This window comes from Camelina sativa, chromosome 14, assembly GCF_030686135.1.
Source record: "Camelina sativa cultivar CO46 ecotype springtype chromosome 14, ASM3068613v1".
NCBI lineage: Eukaryota > Viridiplantae > Streptophyta > Magnoliopsida > Brassicales > Brassicaceae > Camelina > Camelina sativa.
This window is the reverse complement of record NC_141893.1, coordinates 28,189,093-28,201,192: the sequence shown is the minus strand read 5'-3', so window position 1 is coordinate 28,201,192 and position 12,100 is coordinate 28,189,093. Positions and strand designations below refer to the sequence as shown.

Here is a 12,100-nt window from a genome sequence, read left to right as displayed (position 1 = left end):
ATGATCAGATCATGGATGCTTGTTAATATTTGGTCAAATGACAATATCAAATTTGTAAACCGATCTCTTAAATTTAATATTCTACAGATATGGGCATTCGAAATGATGTTCATGATACATAAATGCATGATCTTTTGCAAAAAAACTTGATTGAGCATATCAGACAAAAATTTGGTGCAACCGCACAATAAATCTTATTCCAAATTCTGTTTAATATGTTTAATATTTTCAATTTTATAAAATATGTTTACTATTCCGAATTTTGTAAAATATGTTTAATATTCTAAAGTTTGTAAAAAATTGTTTTCTATTTTATGTAATATAAAAAAAAAAATTGTTTTATCATTTTAGATAATTAAAATTTGATAATTAATAAACAAAAATTAAAAAATTATTATTTAAATGCTTGAGTAACCTCTTTGGAGTTCTCTAGTAATAGGGTGATTTTGCTTAAGTTCTCTTAGAGTTACTTAACTTAATTTATGATTATTTATATAATTAATTAATGTGAGAGTAACTATAGTGGGTTACTCCACTAATGATGGTCTAAGAAACATCTCGTCTTTTACGGTTACGCCACTCCCATTCACTACCATATGTATCAATAAATTAATTTACTAGTGCTACATAAAGAGCCCCCCGACCCTTACCATAGATATCAATAAAAATATTTAGATAAACGGAACAAAATAGTATGAGTTTAAGCGTTGATCTCAAGGATCTGGACGTGTTAACATCGAACGCAAAGCAAATACAAGATGATGTATTGAAGGAGATACTCACACTTAACGCCAACACAGAGTATCTCCAACGCTTCCTCCATGGAAGCTCTTATAAAGATTTTTTCAAGAAGAACGTACCGGTGGTGAGCTACGATGATGTCAAGCCTTATATCGAACGTGTTGCAAACGGAGAGCCCTCCGATGTGATCTCGGGCGGACCCATAACTAGATTCCTCGGAAGGTACATAACTTTTTATTATCATGATCATCAATTAATGGATCAGCTAGTTATCAACTGAAGAGTATGCTTAAGAACTCGTTGTGTTGTAGCTCCGGAACTACAGGAGGGAAACAAAAGATATTTCCAATCAACGATAAGTACATTGAAACGCTGGGATACCTTTCGACTCTATCGTCTCTCGTTACTTCCAGGTAATTTTCCTTCGCTATCAGTTTTTTTTTCCTAGAATGAGTTCTAACTAATTTGATTTGGTAAATTGGATTGGAAATGAAATGATTTCGATCTCTACAATTTTTTTTTTGGGTCAAAACCGTCAAAGTATCCTCAATTTTTAACTTGTTATTACTTATATAGGAAAAGACAAGTTAAAAAATATAATTTCTTTATTGCTTAAAAAAATATTTGTTAACTTGGGCACCGTAGATGAAAGAATTGGTCAATCTTAATGCATTGTTAAGTTTATCTATAACTTTGATGGAGTCTAATTGGAAGAAATCAATGTAAAGTTGTAGAGTTTAATATTTTGAAATAACAAAAATTATTTTAATTTGTAAAAACAATATAAAAATTACAAAAATTTGAAACTTTTTTAGAATATAATTCCTTTCCAAATGTCATCAATAGAACGAGCGACTTCTAGGCATTGCTACCAGATGCGCTAAGAAGCAAAAAAAAAAACACCTAATATCTTTTTTTGCATGTTTACCTTCGATTTACAAAAAAAAAACTACATAATCTAATCCACGAAGTGTAAACACACAAAAAACCCCTAGAGAGGAGAAACCAAAATCTACTCTCAGAATTTATAACCACTAAACAATGTGATGGTACTATCTATTCCAAGATACACATAAAGATTATATTCAGAAGGTAAAACCAATCTTCAAATAATATATATGGATAAATTTTACTACTTCGTACATTTTTTATAACATACATATATAAAGAAAAAGAAATATATATATACTAGGAAATAATAAACCTTGTACAGTATATTGAATTCATCTTGGTCTGGTGTATAGGCATTTCAATGACAAGGATGCCAAGAAAGGAAAGAAAATGCTGTTTCTTTATAATAGATCGGAATCCACAACACCCTCCGGATTACTTGTTGCTCTGGCGTCTACAAGCTTTGTAATGAGCCCTTATTTTACTAACCGGCCATCAAAGTGTAATTCTGATTTCACAAGTCCCGACCAAGTCATACTGTGCCCCGACAACAACCAAAGTGTGTATTGTCATCTTCTATGTGGGCTTTCCCAAAGAGATGAGGTTGTGGGAGTTGGTTCTTCCTTTGCTTATGCTTTGGTCCAAGCAATCAATGTTCTTCAAATTTACTGGAAAGAATTGTCTAGTAATATTAGATCAGGTCATGTGAGCAAGTGGATCACTGACCTTAATTGCAGAAACTCAGTCTCGGCCATTCTTGGAGGACCTAATCCTGAACTGGCTGATGTGATTGAAAAAGAATGCAGCAACAAGTCTTGGGAAGGTATCATCTCACGACTTTGGCCCAAAGCCAAATATTTTGAATGCATTATTACCGGACAAATGGCCCAATACATTCCAACATTGGAGTTTTATTCCAACAAACTTCCTATAGTTTCCACGATTTATGGGTCTTCTGAAAGTTTGTTTGGGATTAATTTGGATCCTTTATCCAAACCACAAGATGTATCCTATACATTTTTGCCGAACATCTCCTACTTTGAGTTTTTACCTGTTGATCATGAGGGAGAGATGGCCAGCATTGTTGATCTTGTGGATGTTAAGTTAGGGTGCTACTATGAACCCGTGATCACAAATTATTTTGGTCTACACAGATATCTTATTGGAGATATTCTAGAGGTGACTGGATTTTACAATAGCACACCTCAGTTCAGATTTGTACGCAGAAAGAATATGGTTTTAAGCGTCGAGATTGAAGAAACAACTGAAGAGGATATTTTAAAGGCGTCCGCTCGTGCCACCCTTGTTCTTGATCAGTCTACAAATTTAATGTTGACGGGATTCACATGCTATGCTGATATATCCACTTTTCCAGGTCATTACGTTTTTTATTGGGAACTCAAAGCTAAAGATGTTAACTATGTTGTTGAGCTTGACGAAAATGTATTGGCGGAATGTTGCTATGCGTTAGAGGAATCATTTGATTCTTTTTATAGAAAACTTAGAAGTAAAGATGGATTAATTGGAGCTCTCGAGATAAGAGTGGTGCAAGAGGGAACATTTGATTCTCTCATGGAGTATTTCATCTCCCAAGGTGGTTCGGTTGGTCAATATAAGACACCTATGTGTATCAAATCTTCCGAAGCTTTGGCAGTTCTTGAAAATAAGGTTCTTGCTCGATTCTACACCAAAAAATATCTTCTTCTCGACTTATAGTTTTTCGTGTATGTTTAAATGCTTTGAATAAGGGTACTCAACTTGTTTGTGCGCCTATTGGTAATGTTTGCAATTTATAATAACGGAAATGTGTGACAAGCAATGTAATTTTGAATCTTTGGAGAAACATTTTCACAACTAGCACCACAATGTGTTATTTTTCTTATCAAATATTGCAATCTTTGTACTTGATGATCAATATGATCAATATCATCTTAAAGCCACGGCCAACTATTACAGACCGGATGACAGAGCTTTTTGTTTTCATAAAGCCTGTTATGACTTTCATAAAGGAGTATTGTATTTAACCTAAGGAACAAGGCTGACCCATTGCAGATGACAGTGTTAACACCTTAGGTCATCCTTAACTTCTCTTGTCTTGATTAAGAGGAACAAGGCTGTGAGCATACCACCATGGCTCCAATCAAGGTAGCCTACCCATTTGGCATCACTTTGCATTTCTGAAAGTGAAGGTACGGCTTTAACCTTCTGAGAGTGTGCTCCGGTCACCGGCATTCAAAAAGTGAAGTAGGAGACGAGAGAGGGGGATTGGAATCATTGGAAGAGCTCTTCACTGTCCTATACGTGGAAGTGTTCATAATGCAGGGATTATACTTAGTTCTTTGGGGGTAAAACTGAGGAGAGAAGACATGTGAATGAAGAGTAGGGTCAAGAAGACGATCATCATGAGTCACTGACCAGACAGCTTCTTGGGAATGAAACCAAAGTAGTTCAACACAAGTACACAACAAGGTTTCTGAATCTCTAGTGTCAAACAACATATACAACAGAAAGCAATCTTCTCTGCACATAGGCACATGATAATGGATATCATATAAGAACTTGGCAAAACCACAGGCTCCACAGGTCATGCAAAGGATCTTCTGGTAGCTTTTTTAATTTTGTTTTTGTTCCCTGAGATAGTTGCTAAGCACAACGATGAACGACTTTTAAATCTATCAGTCTTATTACTTTTTTACAAATGATTAACTTTACGTTTGGAATATTTTCACTACATATATATATATTCATATATCCGATTCTACTGATGTGGATTGAATCTATAAATAGACATGAAAAGGAAATTGTGTACTAAACCAAATTCTAAGGTTGTTCTCCAAATATTTTGCAAGCATATGGTGAAAGCAAGAGATTCCAACCAACCATCACATAAACACAAGAAGAATAAAGACTAGTCTAGGTGTAATCGGATTGGCCCAAATACTACTTTGGGCCCAAAACAAAAAGCCCAATAATTAAATCTCAGCGTCGTCTTCTTCTCCGTCGTGACCGTCATCTGAAAGGGTTGTGGCATCTACGCAGCCTCACAAAAACCTCACCTTTTCATCAAAAACTCAAACACCATTGTCTCTGTCTTAAACTTCACCCAAGAACAGAGACGGGTGTTGTTTGGTCGTGAAAAGACAACTCTTTTAGCATTTTTCAGATGTTCTGATATCGGAAAAAAATGTCTTATTACTCTGCAATTTTCCGAGGACATATCAGACCTAACGCCGTCGTCGGTGCTGCCTCCATGTTTATTCAACATAGCTCCGTCCAGCTTCACCGGACCCCTAAATTGTTGTTAAGACCTTCATCTGTGGTTAGGTCTCTTCACTGCCGGAGGTCAGGTGGATTGGTTACGCATTCTCAGAGGTCGAGGGTCTTGTCTGTGAAATCAGGTCGTGGTGATGCTTCTTCTTCGACTCTTGGAGTAGAGTGGAGAGCAGCTAATTTACCGTACTTTCAGAGGCAAAACTCTAGCTATGGACGTATTGCTTACAATGACTATGAATCAAGCGATGAGTCGGACCGAGATGTTGGGCCTTCTCAGTCTCAGCAAATGGTTAGTTGGATAGAGTCTGTTAAAGGGTGTTTTGGTGGTATCTTCAACACTTGTCAAGTTTGGTAAATTTGAAGGCTTTGTTTTGTTTTCCTGTGTTGTTGTTATAGGCGGGTTCGACTCTTGATAATATTGATCAATGGAGATTTAAACTAACTATGCTTCTCCGGAACAAAGAAGACCAAGAAGTTGTGTCAAGGGAGAGAAAAGATCGGCGTGATTTTGATCATATCTTAGCTATGGCAACCAGAATGGGATTACACAGGTAGAGTTTCGTTATGTTACCAAACATGTCCTTGAGGTTGAGGTTTAAGTTTTATTCTTTGCAAGTTTATAGAGATATGTTCTGTTTTTTTGCAGCCGTCAGTATTCGAAGATTGTTGTCATTAGCAAATCTCCTTTGCCAAATTATAGACCTGACCTTGATGATAAACGTCCACAAAGAGAGGTATATTTAGTGATTCTTAAAACTTGTCGTTCTTTATATGCTTCTGTGTCTACCTTTTGTTTACCGGGATAGGGAGCTTGCGTATTAGAGATATGCAAAGCTGGCTGATTTCTGTTACGATATTTGTATTGGAGTTTCTTAACTAGTAAGTTTCTTAAATGTTTTATGCTTTGTTCATTTTTCATGGCGTCTTGGATATAAAAGGTGGTCTTGCCTTTTGGTCTACAAAGCGAAGTAGATGCCCATCTGCATGCTTTCCTCGATCAGAAAAAAACATTGATTCCAGAGATGCCTAGGCCAAATAGTAATGATAGTTTGTCATCCGATTATGGAAAATATGAGAACCCAGAGACAGTGATGCAAAATAGTCTTGCAAGGGAAAGAATACTCCGTCCAAGAAGCTTACAACTGAGGAGCAAGCAACAGCAATGGGTGGTTGGTTTCTCATAAGCTGTAGCCTTTTTTTTTCATATATGTTGTGAATCAGATGCCTTTTTCATATATTGTTTAATGTATCTCTGTGTCTTTTGACAGGATTCTCCAGAAGGCCAGAAAATGGTAGAGTTTCGCAAAACCCTTCCTGCTTACAAAGAGAAAGATGCACTACTGAAAGCCATTGCAGCAAACCAGGTGAACTGCAAAGCTTTCATTTATTTCATGTAAATATATCAACTAATCTCTCTAACTGTTTGGCATCCTGCGTATCATGTGCATCTTGCAGGTCGTAGTGGTTTCTGGAGAAACTGGATGTGGTAAAACAACTCAACTTCCCCAGTACATATTAGAATCTGAGATCGAGGCTGCCCGTGGAGCTTCATGCAGCATCATATGTACCCAGCCTAGAAGAATATCTGCTATCTCTGTTTCTGAACGAGTTGCTGCAGAACGTGGAGAACAAATAGGAGAATCTGTAAGTTATACACTCCTTTCTTGTGCGGTTTTTGTGAGTTATTTTGACACTGTGGAATATTTAATATACTTATATAGGATTTGTTGGAATGAACAAATCTGATTTCACACTATAACCAAATCTCGTCTTGGAAGGTTGGCTACAAAGTGCGGCTTGAAGGAATGAGAGGGAGAGATACACGTCTTCTTTTTTGTACAACTGGTGTTTTACTTAGAAGGTTACTTGTGGATCGTAGTCTGAAGGGTGTGACTCATGTTGTAGTTGATGAGATTCATGAACGTGGGATGAATGAAGGTAAAATTTGGTATTATTCTAATATGTTATTTTACCAAAGGCGATCCGTCTGTATACTGCCAGTACCATATTAACTCCACTCTTTCTCACTTTTTTTTTTTTGTTTTTGTCAGATTTTCTGCTTATCGTCCTGAAAGATCTCTTACCTCGTCGACCTGACCTAAAGCTAATCTTGATGAGTGCTACTTTGAACGCCGAGCTCTTTTCTTCTTATTTTGGTGGTGCACCAGCCATGCATATCCCAGTAAGTTTATGCACTTGTTTCTTTTGGTAAACATTATTCGTTTATCCATACCTGGTGAAATGTATCTTATGTTATAGAATAGTATTTGAACTAAAGTGAAAATTTCCATACAGGGTTTTACATACCCTGTCCGAGCCCATTTCTTGGAGGATTTCCTTGAGAAGACTGGGTACAGGCTGACAGCATATAATCAAATTGACGATTATGGTGAGGAAAAGACATGGAAGATGCAGAAACAAGCTCAATTCAAAAAAAGAAAATCCCCGATATCTTCTGCTGTTGAGGTACGAATTTTTTGTTAAATTACACCAGAGTTTGTAATTTCTCAGGTTATTTGCTGAAAAGTATGATTCTTCCAAATTTGTGAGCAGGATGCTCTTGAAGCTGCAGACTTCAAAGGATACAACTTTCGTACTAGAGATTCTTTGTCATGCTGGAGTCCTGATTCAATAGGCTTTAACCTCATTGAGAATGTGCTTTGTCACATCGTTAAAGGAGAGAGACCTGGTGCTGTTTTGGTATTCATGACCGGTTGGGATGATATAAACTCCTTAAAGAATCAGCTCGAAGCTCATTCTCTTCTAGGAGATACGAACAAAGTTTTGTTGCTTGCCTGTCATGGATCCATGGCCAGCTCTGAGCAGGTAATTCTAGTATCCATTGTTTCCTATCGATGCACACAAGTACAACATGTGATAATTTTATTCTGCTCTTGCTATCATTTCTTTGATGATGTTTTCCTTTTCTTTCCTACAGAGGCTGATTTTTGATAGACCTCCAGAAGGAATTAGGAAAATAGTGCTGGCCACCAATATGGCTGAGACAAGTATCACCATCAATGATGTCGTATATGTCATTGATTGTGGTAAAGCAAAAGAGACGTCTTATGATGCCCTTAACAATACCCCTTGTCTGCTTCCATCTTGGATTTCAAAGGCAGCTGCTCGCCAAGTAAGAGACAGAAGTTGATGATTGTTGCTGCTTAAATGTTTTTGTGATTCACTTTCACATGTAGCGGTAAATAACTGTGACATTTCGTGTCCTCTATTACAGAGAAGAGGTAGAGCTGGTCGTGTTATGCCTGGAGAATGTTATCACCTCTATCCTAGATGTGTCTATGATGCTTTTGCTGACTACCAGCAGCCGGAACTCCTTAGGACACCTTTGCAGTCTTTATGTCTACAAATTAAAAGCTTAAGACTTGGAAGCATTTCAGAGTTCCTGTCCAGGGCGTTGCAACCTCCTGAAGCATTATCGGTATTTTTCTACTACAGTTTTATTTGTTCTCTCCTCGTTGGGTTTTCCTTTGGGGTTTAACATCTATTGTTGATCGTTATGTTGATTTTCAGGTCCAAAATGCTGTTGAGTATCTAAAGATCATTGGGGCTCTTGATGACGATGAAAATTTAACAGCTTTAGGTGTGTTTCTACGGGACTTTTTTCTGTTACTTACATATCTGGTTTCTCAAATTCTGGCAGGAACTCATTATATTCTCTATGCAGGGAAAAATCTGTCTGTGCTTCCGGTGGAGCCTAAACTCGGAAAAATGCTTATTTTAGGGGCTATCTTCAACTGTCTAGATCCAGTAATGACCGTTGTCGCTGGTCTAAGTGTCAGAGACCCATTCCTTATGCCATTTGACAAAAAAGATGTAAGTTTATATTTAATATTCATGTGATTGGAGGCCAGCAGAAACCAAGAAGTGCCTCTAATTATTGACCTGTTTTCTTTTATCGCAGCTGGCAGAAACAGCAAGGTCCAAGTTCTCTGGTCGTGATTTCAGCGATCATTTGACACTAGTTCGAGCATACAATGGTTGGAAAGCTGCTGAAAGAACACAGTCTGGTTACGAGTACTGCTGGAAGAACTTTCTCTCTTCTCAAACTCTTAAGGCCATGGACTCTATGCGGAAACAATTTTTCAATCTCCTCAAGGAGGCTTCTCTGATTGATAACATAGAAGGTTGCAGTAAGCTGAGTCATGATGATCATCTTGTCCGCTCAATCATTTGTGCTGGCCTGTTCCCTGGAATTTGTTCTGTTGTTGTGAGTCATCGTCGCCTTTGCATATAGTTTTCACCTCTTTCTCTTTCCTAAATTTTGTAATTTTACCCTACAATATAACTATTCTCCTCCACAGAATAAGGAAAAGTCAATCACGCTCAAGACAATGGAAGATGGACAAGTGCTTCTATACTCAGTGAGTCCATGTTTTTAGCTTACCAGTCTTCAAATTCCCCTCAGAATCGAGATCTTTAGCTTCTTACCAACATCTCCTTTTTATATTTTTCAGAGTTCTGTGAATGGCAATGTACCAATGATTCCCTTCCCTTGGCTAGTCTTCAACGACAAAGTGAAAGTCAATTCTGTGTTCCTGCGAGACTCTACTGCTGTATCTGACTCTGTGCTTCTTTTGTTTGGAGATAAAATATCTTCCGGTGGATTTGTAAGCTATAATCCTATCCTATCTTGTCAAATTCCTTGTTGTTCTTATTTTCACATCTGATTTACATCATCTCATCTCTGTGTTCCCCAAAAGGATGGTCATCTCAAAATGCTTGGAGGATATCTAGAGTTTTTCATGAAACCTACTTTAGCATATACATACCTATCGTTAAAAAGAGAGCTCGACGAACTTATTCAGAATAAGGTAAAGTTCCAACCCTAGTCTTGAGGATACATCTTTTGTTGTCTTTACCCTCGTTGACAGTTTTGTTTCACGTCTTTCTACAGCTTGTGAATCCAAAACTTGATATTCAACCATACGACAAACTTATGACTGCCATTAGATTACTTGTGTCGGAGGACCAATGTGAGGGAAGATTCGTCTATGGCCGGAAAGCTCTAAGCCCTACACCGACAAAGAAGTTAAAAGAAGTAGGGACTCAGCTGCAGAACAGCGGTGGTGAAAACAACAAGAACCAACTTCAGACATTGCTTGCCCGAGCAGGACACGGAACACCTGTATACAAGACAAGACAGCTTAAGAACAACCAGTTCCGCGCTATGGTTACCTTCAACGGATTGGATTTCATGGGAAAGCCGTGTGGTAGTAAGAAAAATGCGGAGAAGGATGCAGCTCATGAGGCTTTGTTGTGGTTACAAGGCGAGTCCAGGTCGAGTCTGAATGATCTTAACCACATGTCAATGCTGTTAAAGAAGAACAAAAGTAAAAAACCCGCAAGGGCATCATCAGCTAAATGGGGTTAACGGTTCATAGGAGAGAACCAAAGAGAAAAAAATTGAACCTGCGATGGTATGGATTCTTACCAACCTCATGATCTCTCAGGTTTAAATGACAGAAAGGGTCGTGACTAGGAGATTCTTGTAGACAAAATACTGAGTTGAGAGGGCTTGGTGGATTTTGGTTGAAGTTTTCAGATATGCAGATGATTTTATTCTGAGGTCTTGGTTTGATTGGAAAATCAAGAACCCAACCAGGAAGTAACTTCACTGCTCTCTAAAAATAGCTCTGTAGGTTCTTGCTGAGTACTGAGTAGTAAGAGCCAAATAAGAGTGGCTCGTGGAACTAGTCTTGTTATGTCTCTCTGTTCTTGTCTAAGTTTAAGTAGGTTATGATTCTTCTTCTTTATCATTGTATACGCATATATACATATAATCTTAAAAGTATGTAAGATACTTAACCAGATATTTCAATATTTGAATGTGTAGCTTCTAAATTGTCTAATTTATTCATCGTGTGTATTCATCAATGGATGGATTAATGTGAGTTAGAGAAAGATTATACACTAATTACTGTATGTTTTACTGACCTCACTTGAATTTTGTTCTTTAAGAAAAAAGTACATCAACCGAGCAATCAAGCTCTAGGTCTTTCGGATGCAAAGGAGGTTTGATTTTTCTTGTTTTCGTAGAATGAAATACCATATACGTCGGCAAGTAGATTTGAAGATTTGAACTTATCACCTGAATTGATGAAAGGCTTGTACTTTGAGATGAAATTCGAAAAGCCGAGCAAGATCAAGGCAAGACGCGCGACATGTTTCGTGCTTTGCATTTGTCCTACTAGAAAATTAGCAAACCAGGTTAGTTTAGTTTAGCTCTTAGTTAGTATATGACTGTTGACTTGAGAAAACATGTTAAGAGCTTCTTACTCATCTATGGCAGAATATGGAAGTCCTTCAGAAGATGGGGAAGTTCACTGCGGTCACTGCTGAAGTAAACTTTGTTGACGTATTTGGGGTTTTCTTGCAATTTTTATCAGACTACAGAACAGAGATTTTCAGACTTGTGTAGTTTTTTGTTCAGGAAAGCCACATAATTTTGATGTCACTGTAAATCACTTGAGTATGATCCTAACCAACAAAGCATTTCTTTACAACATTGGAGTCATAAGACACAAAACAAGACTTGTTTTATTCACTTTCAGTATGATTCCAAGTCCTAACCAACAAAGCATTTCTTTGCAAATCTTTCTATTTTAAAATGATTGAGGTTTTAGCAACAAGATAAATCAGTGCTCGTTGGTGATATCTATTAACGCATCTTCTTGTATTTTAATGTGTAAAACAAAACCGCAGTCTTATATACTAGAGATAAAATCAGATATGCATACACACCTTTATTCTTGTAAGTTAATATTGTCATCAACTCTCCATAAAGTGATAAAATGTAAAATGGTTATATTATTTGTATTTTCTTGTACTGAGTCTTGTTTTCTTATGCATAAAGAGAAACTATATAGTTTAGAAGAAGAAGAAAAAAGGTCTAGTGATTGTTGATGTATAGATCGGTCACAATTGAATGTTTATAGCTCGGTAAAAAAGATGTCGAATCTCTCTTTAATAACTCGGTGCCGGAGCACAATAATTCGGACTACAACGGTAGAAAATAAGACGAATGAAAGGAAATTAGGGAGGACGAGCTTGAGGCTCGTCGACTCGCGTTTTGGACGAGGCGTTCAGCTAATTACTCGTGATTTTTGTAGCGTTTAGCTCCTCTTTTTTTACAGATCCTCTTCCTAAGCGTCGTACGCTCTTATTTATAGAAAAT

The 12,100-nt window shown here is 37.3% G+C and overlaps 2 protein-coding genes across 2 annotated transcripts; both read left to right on the top strand.

The window, feature by feature from the left end:
• The first annotated feature begins 587 nt into the window (after positions 1 to 587).
• On the top strand, positions 588 to 3,490 carry LOC104742392 (4-substituted benzoates-glutamate ligase GH3.12-like). The gene is made up of 3 exons (XM_010463394.3): positions 588 to 963; positions 1,053 to 1,154; positions 1,986 to 3,490. Exons 1-3 carry the CDS (start codon positions 695 to 697, stop codon positions 3,346 to 3,348), a joined length of 1,734 nt encoding a protein of 577 aa, XP_010461696.1. The 5' UTR covers positions 588 to 694; the 3' UTR covers positions 3,349 to 3,490.
• A 1,061-nt stretch (positions 3,491 to 4,551) lies between these two features.
• LOC104758166 (DExH-box ATP-dependent RNA helicase DExH3) lies at positions 4,552 to 10,767 on the top strand. Its single transcript, XM_087483711.1, has 19 exons — positions 4,552 to 5,194; positions 5,302 to 5,456; positions 5,552 to 5,639; positions 5,844 to 6,074; positions 6,174 to 6,269; positions 6,361 to 6,549; positions 6,684 to 6,843; positions 6,957 to 7,087; positions 7,201 to 7,371; positions 7,459 to 7,731; positions 7,844 to 8,038; positions 8,141 to 8,344; positions 8,437 to 8,506; positions 8,591 to 8,739; positions 8,828 to 9,133; positions 9,228 to 9,287; positions 9,381 to 9,533; positions 9,627 to 9,737; positions 9,821 to 10,767. Exons 1-19 carry the CDS (start codon positions 4,817 to 4,819, stop codon positions 10,295 to 10,297), a joined length of 3,597 nt encoding a protein of 1,198 aa, XP_087339837.1. The 5' UTR covers positions 4,552 to 4,816; the 3' UTR covers positions 10,298 to 10,767.
• The last annotated feature ends 1,333 nt before the right edge of the window (positions 10,768 to 12,100 follow it).